The 22,390-nt window shown below is 38.7% G+C and overlaps 1 protein-coding gene across 1 annotated transcript in view; it reads right to left on the reverse strand.

Annotated features, from left to right (window-relative positions):
- Nucleotides 1-22,005, reverse strand: part of LOC143959383 (uncharacterized) — a 51,272-nt gene extending 29,267 nt beyond the window's left edge. Inside the window, exons 1-17 of the mRNA XM_077468022.1 lie at nucleotides 21,800-22,005; nucleotides 21,006-21,010; nucleotides 15,923-15,958; nucleotides 14,979-15,062; nucleotides 13,112-13,162; nucleotides 11,178-11,222; nucleotides 8,288-8,341; nucleotides 8,139-8,192; nucleotides 7,051-7,104; nucleotides 6,707-6,760; nucleotides 6,314-6,367; nucleotides 5,008-5,052; nucleotides 3,119-3,172; nucleotides 2,955-2,999; nucleotides 2,345-2,398; nucleotides 200-298; nucleotides 74-118 (exon numbers count right to left, since the gene is read on the reverse strand). Of these exons, the coding sequence (XP_077324148.1) occupies nucleotides 74-118; nucleotides 200-298; nucleotides 2,345-2,398; nucleotides 2,955-2,999; nucleotides 3,119-3,172; nucleotides 5,008-5,052; nucleotides 6,314-6,367; nucleotides 6,707-6,760; nucleotides 7,051-7,104; nucleotides 8,139-8,192; nucleotides 8,288-8,341; nucleotides 11,178-11,222; nucleotides 13,112-13,162; nucleotides 14,979-15,062; nucleotides 15,923-15,958; nucleotides 21,006-21,010; nucleotides 21,800-21,869 (903 nt within the window). The 5' untranslated portion in view covers nucleotides 21,870-22,005. The remainder of the gene's footprint in view (nucleotides 1-73; nucleotides 119-199; nucleotides 299-2,344; nucleotides 2,399-2,954; nucleotides 3,000-3,118; nucleotides 3,173-5,007; nucleotides 5,053-6,313; nucleotides 6,368-6,706; nucleotides 6,761-7,050; nucleotides 7,105-8,138; nucleotides 8,193-8,287; nucleotides 8,342-11,177; nucleotides 11,223-13,111; nucleotides 13,163-14,978; nucleotides 15,063-15,922; nucleotides 15,959-21,005; nucleotides 21,011-21,799) is intronic.
- Nucleotides 22,006-22,390: the final 385 nt, after the last annotated feature.

Genomic DNA, 22,390 nt, shown 5'->3' on the forward strand with positions numbered 1-22,390 from the left:
ATAAATGTACAATACAAATAATACCCCCACAGCTTATCTCACACCCAATAATTTAAGTTATTAGGATACTTACAGCTGCACCTTTAGCTCCATTGACGCCATTAGTACCAGGGTTTCCCTAAAATATAAGCAAAGACAAGTTTTAGGTACAATTGAGATTGTAAAATGAATTATCGGTTCAATGTCAAAATTTACTTACGGGAGGTCCGGCAGGTCCAAGAGAACCAGGGGGTCCAGGCTCGCCTCTTCCTCCAGCAGCACCAGTTGGGCCAGTGTTACCAGCAGGTCCTAGCTCACCCTAGTAGGTGAAAAAAAAATGTTATTGAGAGGCAAGCTGAATATGGTTTATATAGATAATGCCACCATAATATTCTTTAAAATACTGCAATACTTCAAGGCCTATTACATCATGCATGTATTCAACCGTCATACATATGTTTTCAGCAAGGCCAGCATCATCACCTAAAATTTGTAACTATACTAAGTTGTATTGTCTCAGCTGAAAAACTAAGGCTTGCAGTGGTAGTACCTGCATAGTAAGCTGATGGGTGGGAAGAGAGGTTGTTGAATAGGCTTACAAGAAGAAGAGATCTCAAGGCAAGTGTTACCAAGGTACAAAGAACAGGTGGGTGGTGGGCCATGTCACAGTGTCTACAGAACATTAGGATCTGACAAATGTCACCATTATTCTATGCTGCAATATTGCTCACTAGAGGAAGGTGAATTTTAAGACTAGGGGTCAGATTTACTAAAGGCAAAAAGGCTGTTCACGTTGTGAAGAAAGTTGCACTTTGCATGGAAATTTTCCCCAGTGGTTAGTGAATGTATTGAAATTCCATTTGTAAAAAATACTCAAGCATGTGCAATAAAAATTAGAAAACATAATTTTTGCTTGCACATGATTGGATGATAGAAGTCAACACAGCTTCTTTCACTAAGCCCTGGAGAAAATTCCTATACAAAATGCAACTGCTCATGCAAAGGGAACTGTCTGTTTACCTTTAGTAAAGCAACCACTACCCCGAGACCAAGGATAACTTGCCATAAATTTGTGGCAGTATTGAATTGTAAGTCTGTTAATTTGCTGCACATTTTCACTGGCAAGTTGTACACTTGCAAAACACTTGAAGCACAAGTTCTAGTTGACATTTTTCCAATTTGTAGAAAATTTGCGTGGCAAGTCTCTAGCAAGAGCAAAGTTGCAGTGGTGAGCCTACAGCAAGAACTCTGAAAGTCTACAACAGGGGTAGGCAACCTCGGAACTCTAGCTGTGGTGAAACTACAAATCTCATCATGTCTCTGCCTCTAGGAGTAATGCCTGTGATTGTCAGGGTCTTGCAATGTCTCATTGGGCTTGTAGTTTAAAAACAGTTGGAGGGCCTACCCCTGGTCTACAGCATAAAAATTCAGCCACAGTGAACCCTGTGGTGGGATGACTATGGCACAAGATAGCTGAACCAGAACTTGCAGTAGACTTGGAGAACGTTTGCAAAGTAAGTTGATCTGGAGTCATGCAATGCAGACTTGCTGCAATTGTGCAACAAACTGAACCCTGTCAAGTCTAACAATAGCTTCGCAAGTCATTTTCAAACTTGCAGCACGATTGCTCGCTATCTGGGTATATGTGCTATTATTATTTTTTTCCTTAGCTGCTGGTTAAAGACTCTTTGACCTATAGTAGTTGTGGCCTATTTATGCCAATGTAGTAGCTCAGGAAGCACACAAAGTCAACATGTTATTTGGCATGTTAAAAAGCACTCCCTCAGAGGCACAGTAGACAAAGTTAAGCCATAGGATCAGACCTTCTACACCACTAGGCTTGATAGTTAGTTCTAATACTGTTTTTGTTACAGTTGGTTCACACCTATAGTTGTGACCAAGGGCAAAGGCAATTATTTGCCTTTTTTCACACATTCCAGAATGGGTAGCCTATTCATCTTAATAAGCTGCCCTGTGCATGAGAAATGCCCTGATTTTTTTCCAAAAATGCGCCACAGCTAATTGGCAGCGCGTTTCTCTGCGTGTTGGGAAAACATGCAAATACGACACTTTGCCAACATGCATAGATATGAACCTTGCCTTAAGATATCATTCTTCAGTATGTTAAGTTTATTCATTATAATGACTCCATACACTCACACACTTATTGAGTAAGAGAAATTAACAATAATATGTGCAAAGTGCAAAAAACAATAACAACCAATCAGCTATCGTCTACTAATGGCAGATCTTAGTTATGATTGGTCTCAATGCTCAATGCACGTTGCCTTATTCAATAAAGAAAATTATGTGTAGGTTTAACATATAACTGTGAACAAGAAATACACAGGCTGGGCACACTCACCTTGGCACCAGGAGCACCGGGAAGGCCAGGGGCACCAGCTGAACCGATTGGGCCCTGAAATAGAATCACAAAAAATTTACCAGTTAGGATTTTTTAAAATTATTTTTGATTTATTTTATTTCCTAAAATGAAAATACTTCTTAGGATTAAGTAATGCTCCAGAGGTCCATCTTTTGGGAGATCCCCCAGCAAATGATGGAGCAACCTTGCCCCCTACAAATATGAATTGCTTTATTTTACATACTGGTCTTGTATCTGATGTGTTGAATTTCCCCTCCCCTATTGTTCTAATGAGAACTTTTGGATTTCCTTTCATTTGCATTGTCAGGGACAATAGTCACCCTGATAAATAGAGAGCATGATCTACCCCAGGGAGTACATGAACCGCATTAAAAACATAACAGTCTATTCTTCCCTACAGTTCAAAACTAGCACAAAAGTTTTAGCTACAAATACACTTTTACTGTGGGCACTCAAAATTGCCAAAACACTTTCAGCTTCTATTATACAAGGTCAAATTTTATTATTTTTTTTGTAAAATACTGCATTGCTCGTACAAGATCTTCTTTAATTCATACCGTCTGTAATAAAAATAAAAGTATCTACTTACAGCAGGTCCGACGGGGCCAGAACTGCCATCACTTCCACGAGAACCCTAATGAAATATAAATATATGATAAGCTTACAGGAACAACAAGCACACATATTAGAAAACCTAATACATTTAGTGATGAGCTAACTTTCAGATACACAAAAACTTGATTATTAACTTACAGCAGAGCCAGCAGGTCCAATACGTCCTCTCTCACCGGGAAGACCACGAGCACCCTACAAAACAGGAGGGAATATTCATTATTTTATACATTCATTAGCTACAAACCCCTTGCTCATTTTCTATATAACTTATAGAATATTAGAACTGTGTGCTATTATGAACATTGCAAAGCTAGTAAATCATTATAACCATGCACTAACCATGTACACAGTAAACCCATTGGGCCAGATGATTAAACAATACAATGGAAAATACAGTGATGGAAATTAGCATCACTGCAAAAAGGTGGCACACCTACTTATCAACTAGTTCCACCTTAATAAACCTGAACATGTTTTTTTTGTCGTTTAACTCCACGTGCATTACCCCTTTTCAGTGAAGCATCGGAGGGAACATACTCTACCTGTAAGTATTGGTAGATCTTTAATGTTGAAGGACATTTTTCTACTGATCCAAGGAGCTTCTTCAGCTTGGATGAGTAGTGAAATGCCTTTCAACTGTACAGATCACGTTTAGGTGAATGTGACTAGCTATTACTAGCTATACCGTGGCCTGGACAAAGGAGAAGCATCACAAATATGTCTCCAACTTGTGCATTAAAGTAGTCATTGTGGACAAGCTAAAGGAAAACCTGGTTTGCCATTAGGTCAATGTTATAAGGGAGTCTTAATTATAAAGGACTGTTAAGGGCACTGTCCAGAACACAGGTGTGCATGTGTGACACAACTCTGGCATATCTACCAGTATCCTACATAGAGGCAGACGTTTGCATGGAAACGTGCACAAATGCACACAGGTGCATGTCTAATCATGGAACTGGCGTCAAATGCTCTATTTAAGGAAGGAAGCAATAACAGAGGATTGCTGGATGATTTTCCTGATTCCTTGTTACTAACTGCCTCTGGACTTTTCCTCTGCTTGGCCTCTTTTTTGTGATCCCTGCATGTGTAACAGGCTCTTCTTCTGCCCACCAATGTATGACTATGCCTCCTGACCACTCTGTTGCCTTCTCCTTCTGAATTCTGGGCATGACCTTACCTCTGTTTCTGACTACACTCCTGCCTTGCATCCTGCCCACCTGTGTATGACCCTGGCTTAGATATTGACCTTGGTTATGCTTTTCCAATTTTGCCCCACTAGTCTGATCCTGCTTCCTCCACAGGTGTTAACATATCACCTGCTGCTACACTGAACCTGCTCTACCACAAGTGCCCCCTGTGTTCCTGCCATCATTCTTCACCACCTGCTTGAGGACCACTTACCCAGATACTTCCTAAAACAGCTCTCAGTGGATCAACCTAATGGCACCTGTGCTCCTTTGATATTTGCACTCCCTTGCATTACCTCCAGGGGGTGCTTGGACTTTTAGCCGCAAGGGTAGCCCTCTCATTACCTATGCCTCCGACCAGGTACATTCCCAGGGCTCATTATATGGAGGAGAGACATGACCTCAAGACTTTGTTTCTATCTAGACAGGCCAATAATGTTTTTGCAAATAGTCAAGATGAATTACCGTAATGCTCCCATAATGTAAGAGAACCATAGCCAAAAGTTATTCATTGACCACTCTGGTATGTTACAGTTGAATCAAGAAGAAAAAGAATTTCTTTGGACACTCTGTTGCCTTTCTGTATGACCAATGTAATTTGAGGAATTGATTGTTAAAATGGATTTTCCTTGCATGGAAAGGCTTCACTAAATAAAGCTGATACCATGGGTTTTTGATGAAAAAACATGCATGCTCAGCTAAATTGGTAACAGATGTTCATGTCACCATTGTTCTAAAGAACAATAGTACAATTATGCTTTTGTTTTGACAAATTACTATCACAATAGACAAAAATGTACAAAACAAAACACAACAAAAAAAAAAAAAAAAGATACTTACAGCTTGACCTGGAGAACCATTGTCACCATTAGCACCATTTTCTCCCTAAAAGAGTAAAAAGATAGGTTAAGTGATCATCAATAAATGCTTATGTTGCACCAAAATTCAGGACTTTAGTAATGCAATATTTTTTTGAAGTCAATGACAAAAGACAAATATGCTCCTTGTCAAACTTTACTACTAGCTGTGGAATGAAGGGATTGTTTTTGTATATATGGCACCTATCCTGTACATTCCTACCCCACTGACTCTTCTGAATATCTCAGGATAAGTGCATCTTTGTGAGAAAAATAAAAATGAAATCTTATGCAATCTAGTTGATTTAATGCCAAAAGTCAGAATTTTGATTTCTATATCTCAAATGCCTTCTGTGCCATGTAAGAAAGTACAGTGGCTAAGTGGTTAGCACTTCCACCGAGTAGCACTAGAGTCGTTGGTTTAAATCCCGGCCATGACGCTACTTTGCATGTTTTCCCTGTACCTGTGTGGATTTCCTTCCACACTCAAAATACATGCTGGAAGGTTATTGTCCCTAGTATGTGTATAAATGTGCGTTATGGACCTTAGATTGTAAGCTCCTTGAGGGCAGGGACTGATATGATACACTGTATATGTAAAGAGCTATGTAAATTGTTGGTGCTATATAAGTACCTGTAATAAATAAAAATAATAAACTGCAGAAAGATGGCAGCTGCCATAGGCCTCTTTCATCTGCCAGACATTTGTAAGCTTTAGATGCACCCATGTCAGCAGATTATTATTATTATTATACAGGATTTATATAGCACCAACAGTTGTCAGCGCTTAACAAAATGATGGCATACGTTACAGTTACATTACAATTTTGTACAAGAGGAATCAGAGGGCCCTGCTAGTTAGAGCTTACAATCTAGGAAGTACCTAAAATGAACAGAAGGAAAATCTAGCTGACTTGATCCTTGATGACATGTGCTAAGAGTCCACCTCTTGTTGTCATTATCTGCCGACCAAAACCTGGATCTAGACCACATCATTCATAAAGGGATCATATGGCCTACCACGACCTTGATTTCCAAGGTACCAATTAAAACTTTACTTTTATCACTAGGATCACCAATACATACAAACTCATTGAAGCCAAGACATCCTACAATGAAAACATGACCATGAAAATGTTTTGGCCTCAACTTGTATTTATTGTTTTTTATGGTGTCAGGGATGGAGACAAAGCTTTAATTTGAACCTTAGCAATCCCAGAATTGGAAATTCAAGTTAGAGATTTAGTCTTCTCCTTGCATTATAGAACAGAATGTAGAAAGAAAATTACCTTCACACCAGAGGCACCAGGAGCTCCCTTCTGACCATCTGAACCAGCGTGTCCCTGAAAGATAAAAAAATACAATCTTATCAAATTGGATAATAGCATGTTAAAACTGCATTTTTATTAAAACCTACTGTTTAAGAAGACAACAGGGTTGATTTATTAAATGAGTTGCTGCTTTAGTTGTGCATTAAAAAATATGGTCCAACACACCATTAATATGCTAAATAAGTATATACGGTTTATACGGTATGAGGATTCTATAGTGAATAATAAGGATCACAATTGTATTTGTATATAAAAAAACTAAATATAAGTATTATTAAAATCCTCTATATTCTACTTAACATTAGGTTGAACAACTAAATGATTTTCGTTCTTTTGTAAACTGAAACTTACTCTAATGCCTTTGAATCCGGGGAGACCAGGAGTTCCAGGGAAACCACGAGCACCCTAAAATAGAGAAGGGAGAATCAATTAATAAATGTGGAATGCTATTGAATGTTATTTTTTTTTTGTATTACGAGTATTACCAAATAAAAGTGTAAATGGTGTAAATAAAGTTTAACAGATTCTAATTTTCTAAAATATTATACCTCCACAGAAGTGCTCATAATCACTTAGGAACTAACACCAGATTAAAAATGTTCAAACTAGTTCTGTTGTTATGTATGGGATTCCAAAGTTCAAGCCCGTGCTTATTTTAGATATATTAATACTGCTGCAAAATGAAGTACTCATACCTGTGGGCCGACGGGTCCTCTCTCACCAGGTCTTCCAGATTTGCCAGGATGACCCTAAAAAAGAACAAAAAATAAAATCGAACTGTCAGAAAAGAGGTAAATATACATCCAATAATATGTTCATCTAAAGACTGCTAAGATAATGAACAGTTATACAGATCACACCTATTAGGCTTGCAGTGGATGATGCAGCACCTACTGTAGGTCTAATTCCAGTTGAAGCAACCCCATGTGATAGGGATCTGGGGGGAAATGCATATTGATCGAAGGTTCCTCCTTTTAAACAGAAGCACTATGGAAGCCACTTTCTAATGATAGAAAGTTACAACCTATATACGTTCATACATTGCTCTGCAGAGATGTCCAAGGAATTTATAGGTTGATAGGAAAGTGACCTTGGTTGCAAAAACTGGTTGTATTAGGGGCATTGGCTTAAATGCTAACAATAGTGAGGGTGTAGGGCATCTGTCCAAAAAAGATAACCAAGTCAGGTCTGTGGTAAATGAAAAAAAAAAAATCAACATAATGCAGACAATGTTGGCATGGCCATTGCTGGATTCAAGGCTGGGTGTTATGATCTACTGAACTATGTTGGATCTATTCCAGTAAAAAAAAAATATATATATATATATATATATTTATATTATATAAATATATATATATATATATATATATATATATATATATATATATATATATATATATATAAGATGTGACCAAAACAAGATTTTCTGTGGCAATCAGAATTAGATCACATATATTAATTTCCAATTTTATGATAGATGCTAGCAGAATTCTGTTAGCTGGATGACATTTAATGTTACTGCATTGGGGCCTCAGGTTTTATTATTTGAGAAAAGAAAAAAAGAGTTGATGTCCAAAGTCACTAATTAAATAACAGCTTTACTTTTCTACTATAGGTTACGCAATGCATCTGATATCTGACTAATGCGATGGACAAAAGAAACACTTTTCCATTACACTCATTTCTGATGACAACCAGTATTATTGCACAGAAAATGTCTTTCATGAGTTGGTAATGTAAAAGGCATATGGTGTTCCATAAAAAGGTGGTCTTAATTACTTACATCTTCACCAGCTTTGCCTGGGGCACCACCTGGTCCTCTGGATCCTACAGGGCCCTATAATATATAAAGTAATATAATTAATAATGCAGACTTACAGTATATAAATAAAATATAAATTATTAGGATTATAAATTAAGCTTGGCTCTTACAGTTTGGCCGGGTTCACCGTTTTCACCGGGAAGACCTTGGAAACCTTGAGAGCCCTACAAGTGGAAAACAAAGAGGATTTTACTTTTGTTATACACAATGTTGATAAAATAAATCACTTTCCCTAGATTTGTTATCACATTGTCCACTCTTACTTTATAATCTAAGGGTTATATCACACAGTATTCAAGTAGTAAATTGAGTCTTAGCCAAGTTGCCTTTAGTTGTTTCCCAGGGCCACATAATTCCAAACCTCAGTGCCACACCCTTTCAAATCCCAGTACCACACCATTCCAAATCCCAGTACCACATGACCACAAATCCTAGTGTCATCTCATCTTTGCACCCAGTGCCACACCATTCCAAACTCCAGTACCACATCATTCCAAACCTCATACCCACATCATTCGACATTCCAATACCAATATCAGTCCTAATTCACTGCCACATCATCCTTATTCCAAGTGTCCCACCACTCTCAACCCAACAGCCAGATCATTCCTAACCTTCTGCTATATGATCCCAAATCCAAATGCCAGTTCATGTCCCAGTTCACATTATTTATAGCTTTAGTGCCACTTCAACTGAAACCTCATTGCCCTCTAGCCCTATTGCCACATCATCCATAAATCCAGAATACAATCACTCCTAATCCCAAAACCCCCCAAAAAAAACCTAGCTTCAGCACCTCACCATCATTAACCACAATATCACATTACCCCTAATTCTAGAATGGCACTGCTCCTAAACCTGACACCAGTGTTACATTATTTATAAATGTATTGCCATAATACTCCTAACTATAATGCCACATCACCCCTGACAGTGGTGTCACAATACTTCTAACCCAGTCACATAATCCCTTACTACAGAACCAGATCACTCTTATGCCACTTAACGTTTGACTCAAGTGCCACATCAACTCTAATTCCAGTGCCACATCACTCTCGACCACAGTATTGCATCACCCCCGATTCCAGTAACACATCACTTCTGACCCCAGGGCCACATCACTCCTAATCAAAATAACACATCACTCTTACCCACAGTGCCATATTACTCCTAACTCATGTCTCACTTGACCTCTAATCCTAGTGTCACATCACTCCTAACCTTAGTGTCACATCACTCCTATCCCTAGTGTCACGTCTCTGCTAACCCTAGTGTAACATCACACCTAACCCTAATGTCACATTACTTCTAACCCTAGTGTTACATCCCTCCTAACACTAGTGTCACATCACTCCCAAACCTTGTGTCACATCATCCTAAACCCCAGTGTCACATCCCTCTAAGCACTAGTGTCATGCCACTCCTATCCTTAGTGTCGCACCATTCCAAACCCCAGTGTCACAGCACTCCTAGCCCTAGTGTCACATGACTCCCAACCCTAGTATCACATCACTTTAAACCACAGCGTCACATGACTCACTACCCTTATGTCCTACACCTATCTCCAGTGTCACATCCCTCCTAACCCCAGTGCCACATCACTCCTAACCCCAGTGTCACATCACTCCCAACCCTAGAATCACATCACTCCTAACCCAAGTGTCACATCACTCCCAACACTAGAATCACATCCCTCCTAACCCCAGTGCCACACCACTCCTAACCCCAGTGTCACATCAGTCCCAACCCTAGTGTCACATCACTCCCAACCCTAGAATCACATCACCCTAAACCCCAGTGTTACATCACTCTAAGCACTAGTGTCAAGCCACTCCTATCCTTAGTGTCATATCACACCTAACCCAAGTGACACATCACTTTTAGCCCTAGTGTCACATCACTCCCAACCCTAGTGATACATCATTCTAAACCCTAGTGTCACATCACTCTAAGCACTCTAAGCACTAGTGTCAAGCCACTCCTATCCTTAGTGTCACATCACACCTAACTCTAGTGTCACATCCCACCTAGCCCTAGTGTCACATGACTCCCAACTCTAGTGTCACATCACACCTAGCCCTAGTGTCACATGACTCCCAACCCTAGTGTCACATGACTCCTAACCCTAGTGCCACATCACTCCTAAACCTAGTGTCACATGATTCCCAACCCTATTGTCACATGATTCCCAACCCTAGTGTCACATGACTCCTAACCCTAGTGTCACATGACTCCTACCCCTAGTGTCACATGATTCCCAACCCTAGTGTCACATGACTCCTAACTCTAGTGGCACATGACTCCTAACTCTAGTGGCACATGACTCCTAACCCTAGTGTCACATGATTCCCAACCCTAATGTCACATGACTCCAAACCCTAGTGTCACGTGATTCCCAACCCTTGTGTCACATGACTCCTAACCCTAGTGTCACATGACTCTCAACTCTAGTGTCACATCACTTCTAACTCCAGTGTCACATCACACCTAACTCCAGTGTCACATCATACCTCCTAACTCCAGTGTCATACCATTTCTAATTCTAGCATCATATCACTTGTAACCCTAATGTCACATCATTCTAAAGCCTAATGTCACACGACCCTAGTGCCACATCACCCTGACCCACATGACAGCTCACTATAATAAACCTAACATCGGTGACACATAATCCACCAATCACAGTCACAGCACTTCTAAATCTCTGACCCATATATAAATGTTTTTATCTGTAGCCATTCCATGCATAATTCTAAAGCCACAAGATTCACTATTCAGGTTATCATTATCCTGATCAATGGGCCACAAGTCTTTATTCTAGATCTATTAATCGCAAAATCAACTTTGACTCGCTCCTCATAAACAGCCATGCCACACACATTTATTGTGTCCTAATTCTGGCACTATGGCACCCCAATTCCTAAACTCCATCACAAACAATTGTCACATTAAGCTTAATTTTTGCAATTCTTGTGACTCCATTCCAGGTAATATACTTACGGGAGATCCAGGGGGTCCTGGAGGTCCTCTTGGTCCCATGATACCCTAAAAAAGATGATGTTGATTATGAATAAAGCAACATAAACAAGATTGCATTGTTATTTTGATTGCATTGTTATTTTGCTAGATGAGACATCATTAAGGCATTAGAATTAAGTTTTCAGTGGTCACTTCTTGGCTCAAAACTGTTCAGTGTCAAAGGTCACCTATGTGAAAATCGGTCTTCTACAGTATGGTGATTGAAGCAATCCAGCTGCACCAGTTAAAACCAGAGCATTTACTATTTTTTGTTTTAAGAGCCTAGAAAGCATTTCCCCCACGTTCAGCAGATTGCTGTTGCCATGCAGGTCTCCTGCCCATACATTGTGCATCATACAGGCAGGAAGTTTCACACAGACAGGAAGAATCAATGAACTACATGCCGACATTCGCAAAGGCTGTCAGTACTTATAGTTCATTGATTTACAGGGACATGTGAATCAATGTATCGGCCGTGTGGGTGGAGCCCGGCGCTCTCTTTTAATTGTGGCAGCGAGTGCGGAGAGAAGATCTTGCTCGCTGTAACAAGGAGTGGGGGGGGGGGGATCGGGGGGGAGAGGAGTCTGATGCTAAACATGTTTTATGCAACACCCTAAATATGGATGTAACATATAACATGTTAAACTAAGGCCTGGTTCACAACTATTCAGGTTGCAGTTGATGCATATTTCAGGTGCATTTTGTGTTTTTCAGTACAGTACACATTTTTGATCCATTGAAGTCTATGGAACCAAAAGCACAACCAGCTGGTCCATGGTCCTTTCCATGAAATGCACAGATGTGAATGTGACCCATAGGAAACCATGTTTAATGGACTGCAGTGTGTTTCTGCAAAATTGAAAATACACTAAAAAATGCATAGGTGAACCAGGCCTGACTCTTCAAAGACCAGTCAATGCTGCTCTCTTTCCTTGTGCAGGATGGCTGGTCTTGTCTCCACCCCTCCTGTAGCTTTCTGCAGGCAGTTTGTAGTGGGTGGAGCCTGCTGGACCCCTCCCACAGTTCTGTTTTCTGCACAGGCTATGTAAAGTACAGTGACTACATCACTGTTACTTTTAACAGGGTGATATCTGGTTCTGCAAAGGCTATTTTTTTTGTGCACACAAAGTGGATTTATATCCTTTGTGGCTATTGACAAATATATTTAAATCAACTAAAGTTCAAAAAAAGTTCAAAAATATTACTGCTAGGAGGCAGAGTATATTGACAGAAGAGTCATGCAAAGTCTCTCCTGCCCAAAAAATGATTTCTCTTTCTCCTAGCAGTTTTTTATTTTGTGTAGACTGCCTGCAGTGTGTGTGCAGGCAGTGTACACCCTTGGCTTATTCCCAGTATCTGAAAGGTTTATTCCCAGTATCTGAAGGATGCTGGGAATAAAGCTGTGTGCTGGGGCAATGTAATTTCAACCCACATTTGTTAGTAGCTGCCTAATGGCAGAGGTGGGAGAAGTTGGGCCTAGAAGAAGACCACCAGCAGATGTTATCAGCAGGAACGGAGCAAGGGGAGAACAAATGTCCCATTGCTGGAGAAAAGGACCTCCTATTTGATAGTGCCTGCATAATTACAGGGCCAAAACCACTTGACAAAACCAACTGCATGAAACCAATGATCTTTGTAGCTGTCTGAGGACCACTGTAAGTGGGCATTCTTGCCACTGGCTATTGAAGTACGACACATTATTAGAAAATGACCGTCAATTAATTGGTTTAGCAAGGGTTTCCCAGGAGCTGAAAATTATTTCAAGGGCTCCTCTGGGGCAAAAAGTTTTAGGAAGACTAGGTTAAACAAACACAAAAATATTTCTTTAGCCAACAAAATTGATTGCTCTGCTGGGTGCTGATGAGGGGAAACTATCTTACATAAAAAGATTACCAACTCAAAAGACATTTATTTACCTGTTGTCCAGGTTCTGCAGATTTGGAAGGATCATACTGAGCAGCAAAATTCTGAAAAGAGAAAAAAATATACAATTATTTCAAAGGTAGAATCAATAACTTAGGGTCAAACTCCAGACAAACTTTAATATTTCGTTATGAAACTATAAGTATTTGTGTAATCTCTCTTTGCACATATCGAATACAACCCCAAAAAATGTAAACTATTATATGACTGTGATAAAAAATTGTAAAATGGTGACGGGTTATCTCTAATCTCTAGAGAAGTTGTATTGTATCCATTGCACTCCCTACAGGCTTGCCCACAGTTCGTGTAGGGTGCTGTAGTGAACTGGTGGACAGAGCCACCATACAGCCAACATAAAATCTTCCAATGGGGCACCTGTTCCAATGACAACTGTCTTTGAGGGGGTTTCTCTCACTTTCAAGTGATCTTCTCTCATTTCCTGTTCTACCTACAGAAAAGGAAGTGTAGGAACATCATCCTAATGGGTCAGGAAAAGCAAAAAAGTCTACCTTACGTGCACTACCTAAAAGTAAAAATAAGTTTGGACTGGCTAAAATCAAGTAGCCCCTGATGTAATAGGCGGGTGCTCGGGGAGGTTCCTTTCCTCCTAGGTCTGTCCCAGTGCACCAGGCTTGTCCCCAGTTGTAGGCAGGAGTCTCCCATGGTGCTAATGCGTTTTGGTAGGGATGGGGCAGCATTTGTCTGGCTGGGGAGCACAAGAAGCTCCCTGTGTCGCCCCCCCTGGGGGTGGTGTGGCGTCCCAGGGGTGCCAGAAAAACACAATTGGCTTGGGACCCCACTGAATTCCACTGGCACTCAGTGACATAGTAGGTGAGTGCTTGGGATGGGATCCTTTCATCCCAGGTTGATTCGGGCCTGTTGGAACAGGATTGTCCCCAGATGTAGGCAGGAGTCTCCCTTGGTGCTAATGCCTTTTGTAGGGATGGGGAGCACAATGAGTTCCCGGGGGTGCCTAAAAAACACCATAGGTTTGGGACCCTACTAAGACTCACTGGCACTAAGTCATGTCACTACTGCTTTTCTTGCACAACATTTCTTGGGCTAGCTTAGAGTAATTTTTTATATTGGCCGAAAGACCTGCCATGTTTATTGTGCTTGGAACTATTTATTTCTTTTTGCATAATTCACTATTTATTGCACAAGCATTTACACTGCACATTTGTTTTGTTTTTTTCACTCTACAAAATACGGAAGCTGCAGGCTTATCTAGGCCTACCCTGACGTCGGAGGGAGGGTCTGTGGCTTCATGGGTCTCTTTTTGGGATAGTCCTCACCTAGCACATGATAAACCAGCTTTGCAAGGTTCCTAAGGATTGGATTCCACCTGGTTTTGTCCAGGAGGACTAGAGAGCCTTTCCCCATCAGGGCCACTGTGATTCAGGGGGGTGCAGGGATTCAGGCCCTTCCTTTTTGGTGGTTGGATTCTGTACCCTCATGCACTTTCTGTGTGCTGTGATTTCACAGTTTATTTTTTTGTTCACAGGGATTAACAAACAAAGGACCGCAAATCTCCATTAAAATGAAAATAAAAAAATATATATATATTAACTGAAAGGTATTGATATTATTACTAATGGGTGTTATCTCTGTTTTCTTTATGCTCAAAGAAAGAACACCATGTGATGGTTTCCAGACCATTATGGGCTTGGATCCCTGATGACAGGATTACCAGGTGATATGACTGCAAAGGTCAAAAAGGCATGATAATGTACCATGCAGAAATTGTAACAGCAATTGAAAATTGGCAATAATTTGCTGTCAGTAACATGAGCTGATTGTTAGTCTCCATATTATGATGTTCACTGATAAGTGTAAAGTTAAAAGTATTATTAGACTTACTCCACCGAGTCCAGGGGGTCCAGGGGGGCCGGGTAGGCCGGGTAATCCATCTTCACCATCTCTGCCTGGTATTCCAGGGGGTCCCTAAAAATTGCAGATTGAAACAATCATTTATAGAGCATGACTTGAGTGTATTTAATAATATACACATTGCCACTATCAGTTTTGTATATACCAACCAATCACAGAATACCCAACATTTTTGGTAACATTGTGTAGACCCTCCAACTCAACATCAGCCAAATTTTAAGATCATTTTTCCTTTCAGCTCCCAAAAAAGTTAAAATAGAACACCTTCAAATCTTGAGGATCCATTGGCAGTCTTTTTTCTAGTGGTAACCCAACAATAGCGCACAGTAAGGAAATCAAAAAAGAAAATTAATCAGAGTACTCCAGGTTTTGCCCAGATAACAATGATTCATTTTCTTTCCTTTTTTTTTTGTAGAATGATTTGCTGGAGTGCAACGAGCCTGAATGGCACTTGAGTATTATGCAGTGGAGCCATTCACCTTGAGCGGTTTGCAAATCAACACACAGCAGTTATCATTTACAAAATATTTCTATTGCCATTTTTGCTACAGCAGCAAATAAATATTGCAAACTTGCAAAAAATAAAAAATAAATATATATATATATATATATATATATATATATATATATATATATATATGCATCTGGTGTAAAAATTGCCAAATAATAAAAAAATGAACAAACCTACTTAGAATTATCTTAATTGTATTCATATATTACATTGTCTTTTTTGTCTCTCTCTCTACTATTTATTTACAGTATATCGCTAGTGATCATTTTTGTAAAAAAAAAACAAAAAAAAAAACATAAATAGTAAAAATAAGAATTTAAAACTCCCAAACAGTCTACATTTGCATTACAATGACTTTTGTAATGTAGAGCATTCATATTATAGAAACATTATTTCTCCTTACCTGTTCTCCTGGTGGGCCCTTATAGCCTCTGGGACCCTGCAGATAAGGAAATGCTTAGTAGGCGTACACAACTCAGACATAACACAGAACTGTCACACCCACCTAGATCTGAGCTTCTCATTGCAATTACTTAATGTGTCCATTTATAACAATTAATCACCAACTAGGGTGTGTAAGTTGCCCTCTACCCCTCGCTGCCCAAGGTATTGTCAGAAGCCCCTTACATGCAAACTTTCCAAACCAGCTACTGCAATTATTTCAATAAGAATATAACTTTATAAACTGTTCAGTAAACTTTTAACCCCCTTGGGCTGTCGGGAGGTGCCCCCCGAGGTCCACATACTACTGGCTGAGAAGCTCAAGTGTTGGCCAGATGCAGTCCTGCCAATCCTGCCCATAAATTTGCAGGTTTTAAACATTACAAAGCACACATCCAACTTGCATTTATACATTTCAATTGTCCACATCCTCATCAAATATCTGTAGCTATCTGCAAGACCCAAGATGGGTCAATGCACCATTGGGTTTATTAAAAGGCATAAAGTGTAAGTAACGGTGCTGATGGGTCAAATGCATTCACCCTCAGCAACCAAGGAAATGTAATCAGTGTACATTTGGAATGGTACAATGTTTTTTTGATTAGTTGTTTTGGGTCAATACACTTTTTACCAAACTTTTTCCATAATTGAACAGGACTATAGGAATTGCCACCCTGAGCTGCTTAATTTAAAACCAAACCAACAACACAAGACTGGATGAGGTCCGATGATGGCATGTTACCTATAGGCTGCCCTCAAGATTTTTAATCCCATATTAGTATGGTGTTAACCTCTTTGGATGAGGTTTAGCTAAGGAAAATGTCAAGATATTTATAATCTTGTGACACTATGAAGCTGAAAACCTCATGTGATCTTTAGTGTCTCTCTATTGGTTTATGAAATACAGGTACAAGGAAGCATTAATAGATGGATCTATGGCAACTCTGGTACTTTTAACCCCCAGGAGGCGCCACACTGCCCTGGCGAACAGTTATTTAAAGGGCCAAGCTACACATGGAATTTTTATTGGAAGAGTAGAAGGAGAAGGACTCATGGTAAGGTTGGTAGAGGAGACAGCTATCTGCAAGGGGTTAATTTCATGCTGCTAAGCAAATAAAAATCTCATGTGTAGCTAAACCCCAACATTGTGACATCATTGACTACATGTGGTCCACTGTACCAGTTCACTATGTTTAAAGGGCCATCCACAAACATGATCAACTCTTGTGTTGAGTTTAAACTCAAGCAGTCCTGCATGTAGATTTGACATATACATACATTTTTTATATATATATATATATATATATATATATATATATATATATATATATATATACAAATTCAAGTAATCCTATGTTTTCTATTTAAAATTGTTACACATTGATAAGCAGTTGGTTGTGAAGCAATAGCATATAGAAATGTGACCTCATTTAATAACATTAATACTCATGTTATTGGAACCTCAAGCCTTTCTATGATATACTTTACTACAGCAAGCAATAACTAATGAAACAACAATAAGAAAGGAAACCTGCTTAGAGAAATGTGGGGGCTGACCCCCTTCTGAAAATGCTAGCTGCCTGGCTGCTATGCTTTCCAATGGCCTCATAATGTTGACCTGAAACACATATACAGACAATTGGGTTGATTTACTAAAGGCAAATAGACTGTTAACTTTGCAAGGTAGCATTCATTTTTAAAATGAAATTTTCCTTAGCTTAGTGGAGGAGATGAAAATTCACTTTGCAAAAAATACCCAGTCACGTGCAAGGAAAATAAGAAAATAATTATTTTTGCTTGCACATGATTGGATGATGGAACTGAGCAGATCTGTGCCTCATGCACGAAGGCTAAAAATACATTATATGATTTTCTTGTACAATTTTCCTTTAAGTTTACCAAAATCATATAATATGAGGTCAAGCCTAAGCACTTTCAATTTGTATACAATCAGGCAGGCCCTTGCACTTCATGGCTGAAGGTAAAGGTACATGAAATTTAATGAGAAATTGATTTAATGTATGAGCAGCTTTAGTTAAGAGAAAAGTCCCTTGCAAAGTCAACATAACATTGGCCTTCAGTAAATCAACCCCACAGGCTTTTGACTTTACTTGAACCCAGAGACAGCCAGGCAGCTAGCATTTACAAAAGGAGGTCAACATTGGCAGCCACCCTATTTCACCCAGTGCAGGTTTGTTTAAAGTTAGCATTCCATGAGAAGTCTAAATGATTGTTGATGGACATCTATGAAGTAGCATCACCTGCCTTCTAGTAGCCTCAGGATTCATAACTGGAGCTGCCTGGACCTGCACAACACCCAACACCTGTCACCCCAGGCAAATCAATTCCCAACCCCCCCCACCATGACCACAACTCATCCAAAACGCTTACAACATTCCATTTATATTGTCTCAAATTACTGATCTGAACTGAACTTCACAGAGCTAAAAAACACAGAAAATGCTTACCCTTCCGTTCTAGAAGTCAAAAAGAAAGAGAAAAGAGAAAAAAAAGAAAATAAGTAAAGGCATCAAAGGTCCCAGTCTTAATAACACTTCAAAATGATTAATAATAATTGTCAAATTTATAATTATTAATCTATCTTAACAACAATCTTATGCCAAGACACGTTTCTTTCTTACATTTTAAGTACTGACCAACTGCTTCCATGGCAAAAAAGAAGAGGTCAGTAGAAAACATATTCTTTCAATAAATCCAAAGGTAAATTTTTAGCAATCAAAGTCAAGGTGCCCAAGCTGGAGTAATGAATATCCATTGGATTGCAACTTTGTATCCACATCTGGTTAGATCCGACTAATGGTACAAAGTTTTTAAAGTTGTTGAAATAAAGTGCAAAGTCCACTTGCTTAAATCCAGTGGTGAGAATTTTAGCTCTATCCCCATATCTGCCACTGGGATCATTGCACTGTGCCATGTTTGCCCCCCTATATGAGGGGAGCCCACCGGTTAAACCTGCCCACTCAGGAAGTTTGGGTGGGCTCAGAAAAGCCAAAATGGAGGTCATCCATACAAGCAACTCTATTAGGGTTTTAAATAGACTTATTAATTATCTAAGCAAATAAACAAGTGGTGAAAAACAGGAAAAAAAAATATTATACTGACCTCTGTTCAGGAGAAACACAGAGAAGAAGAGAAAAAAAAAAAAAGAAAAAAATATTAAAACATAATGTAATAAAAACAATTTAAATGATAATATAGTCACATAATTATTATTATTTTTCTGTTTTAAAAAAAATACAATAATATTAAAATAAAAAAAGTTAAAATGTATTTTTAAAATATAAAATATATAATAAATATATATAACCTTAAATTATAAAATATAATTAACATTGAATTATATTAAGTTATAAAATATAACATTAAATTATAAAATATAATTAACATTGAATTATGTTAAAGATATAATAAAATTAAATAATTTGTTATTGATCATGATATAATTAGTACATATATGATATAGTAATAGCCATTTATAGTTATAAAGGCCACTGACATTTGACCCTTTCACCTTGCTTCAGATCACTTACTGGTTCAATAATATGGGGCAAAGTGTGGTGGTGGTGGTATTCACTAACTCACAGTAACCAATCAGAAATCAGATTTAACTTGCCCACCTGCTCTAGGCTGCTGAGAACTGACCTAGGACTGGCCATCTTGGGCTAGAGTTACAGCACTGCCCTTTGCACTATTAATTAAAAATCATATTAGCTTTAACTGATAAGAATGAAAAGGAGGACAAATTATTTTGTAGTTTTTTTTTTAATGCAGAAGTGCAAATAAAATGTAAACTTTTCTTAGTTTATATTTAATTAGCATATGTTTGCAATTTTTCCTTTAATCTCAAAACAATCACTATTGCTTTTATCTCAAATACACATCAAACAACATTTGCCTGGCTGCATTTCTCTCTCCATACATGTATACAAATTTTAAAATTGTTGTATTTTCTATTGATCTGCAATATCTTGAAATGTCCACCAGAGGGGGCAATCATCCATTTCTCTAACATGTAACTGCATTCCTTAGGGAACCAGTCTGTACATGGGGATGCCTAGAGGCAGCTGTGGGAAAATTCAGAAGTCATGTTCATTCACCCTTTCTGTGCCTGTTTAAGCTTTGACAGCCCTTGGCCCTCAAGCTTCTGGAGAACTAAAGGTCCAAGCATGCTCTGGCTTCAAATTTCTGGCAGGAGAAACTGGAACATGTCCTGGAAAAAAGCCAGATGGCATTCTGGTGGTCTAGCAGCTTAAACATTTCTAATAGCCTCAAAAATAAAAATAAAAAAATTATATATATATATATATATATATATATATATATATATATATATATATATAGTATATATTATTATGCAGGATTTATATAGCGCCAACAGTTTATGCAGCGCTTTACAATATATATATAGAGAGAGAGAGAGAGAGAGAGAGAGAGAGAGAGAGAGAGAGAGAGGAAATGCTGCTGTTGAGTGGCATATGTCACTCTTTACAAAGAGGAACGCATTCCTCAACTAAAAATTTCGAAGAACTATTCTGTGCATCCTTAGCAATCAAATTCCAGATCTCCATATTCTTGATAACTTTGTTGCCAATTTTATAACCTCCTCCCTCCCAAAGTTCTGCACTTTTTGAGGGTTTTCTTGGCAGTTTCAATTCGCCAAATTGTAAAAAATATAACTTCCATGCTATGGTTAATTGTTTAAAACTGAAGAAAAAAAAAAGGTGTGGGTGGAAGATTGATGTGGTTGAGAGTTGATGGAAAATCCTCAAAATTGCCAACAAAAATTGCATATCCAGCATAACCGTCACAAGTCAAGAATTTGTTGGCCAGCTTTGTAAGTGGTGGGAGCTGTAAGTTTTATCTGCACTCTAAAGTTGTCTTGAATAATTGTAGAATAATGTATGTCAGCTCTTCTCTCCTTCTCATATCTGTTTAAACAGCTTTTTACATACAGGGATGGATTTACTAAGAATGGATACTCAGAATCTGATGTAGCTGATAATGGTAGCCAATCAGCTTCTAACTTCAGCTCATTCAATTAATCTTTGACAATAAAACCTGGAAGATGATTGGTTTCTGTGCAGAGCTGCACCAGATTTTGCACTCTCCAGTTTTAATAAATCAAACCCACAGGCTATATAATCTATAATATTATAACTCAAACCTTTCCCCCCAAACATCCTTAACGTATTTTCTTCCTTTCCTTACAAAATCCCAGATGAAATAATTTCTTAAGCATTTCCCAAAAAGTAATTAGCACTTCTAGTACTTGAAAATAAAAATTTTGGAAAGCATGTATTTCTTTTTTTTTTTTATCCATGCTGGTTTAAAGTCCCCTGCACTAACATAAAACAGCCACAAGATGGCGTTCATCATACAGCTGCAAATGCCTAGACAATACAGTACAACGCCCTTGTCTCCCAGATGTGCCAAAAAAACTTTTGTCTTTGGCATCCTTAAAACTTTTTTCAAGAATAACTTTAAAGCCACGTTAGCAAATGACTATCCAGAGGACACATAATTTTCCTGATTGAAAAAAAAAAAGCCTATTCAAGCACAGGGAATGAAAATGATTTAGAGTGCATTCTTGGCTTCTTGCCATGATGACTGGTTACAGAAAACATCTGGTTAGTGTTTTAGTGTTTGCAATTAACCATTAAGAGCAAGGAGCAGAATACAGCTATTAGGAGAGAAACAAAAAAAAAAAAAAGAAGAAAAAGAAGAAAGAAACACCATGCATGCTGAGACAGGACCAAGCGCAAGTTTGCGCAATAAAAAAAAGAGAAAAAAGAAAAGAAAATGTGGAATAAACACTGACCTTGACATGTTACTAGATATAAAGTCACTGCAAGCAGCAACACAGATCGTAAATCCACAAAGCTGAGCATGGCTAGTGTCTAGTCATGCAGACTCCTTGTGTACAGAGCTGGAGTGGTATTAACTCCTATAGATTGCTGGCATACAGTGTTGATTTCAATGTCCCCTTCTTAGCAGAAACCTGCAGCCTTGATGCTAAAATAATAATGCCTGGTCCTTCCCTCTTATACAACAGGAGGTTCCCTCTGTAGAGAGTCATCAAAGCACTGTAGACCAATGAGGAGTTGGATCTAACAGTGAGCAGGTCATGAGCTACTCCCTTCTCTTGCCTGCCCCACCACTTTTGGCAACAAAGGAGGGGTGGTGACGAAGGCACTGTTGTTAAATTAGTTCCATTCTCTTTGAGGACGTGGACAGTAGTTAGTTTTAAAAGAAAAGCTGGATTTATTTTTGTGGTATTAATTCCTCTCCAGAACCAATCAGAAGATGCTGATGTGTCTACTGGTGGCATGCAGGTGGAGAGGGTGCTGGATGGAACTGTCCAGGCGGTGGACCTTAGAAGGTCTACACAGAAGGCTTCACCTTTGTGCCT

Source organism: Lithobates pipiens, unplaced genomic scaffold (assembly GCF_037356315.1).
Source record: "Lithobates pipiens isolate NorthernLeopardFrog02 unplaced genomic scaffold, aLitPip1_a1.2 Scaffold_72, whole genome shotgun sequence".
NCBI lineage: Eukaryota > Metazoa > Chordata > Amphibia > Anura > Ranidae > Lithobates > Lithobates pipiens.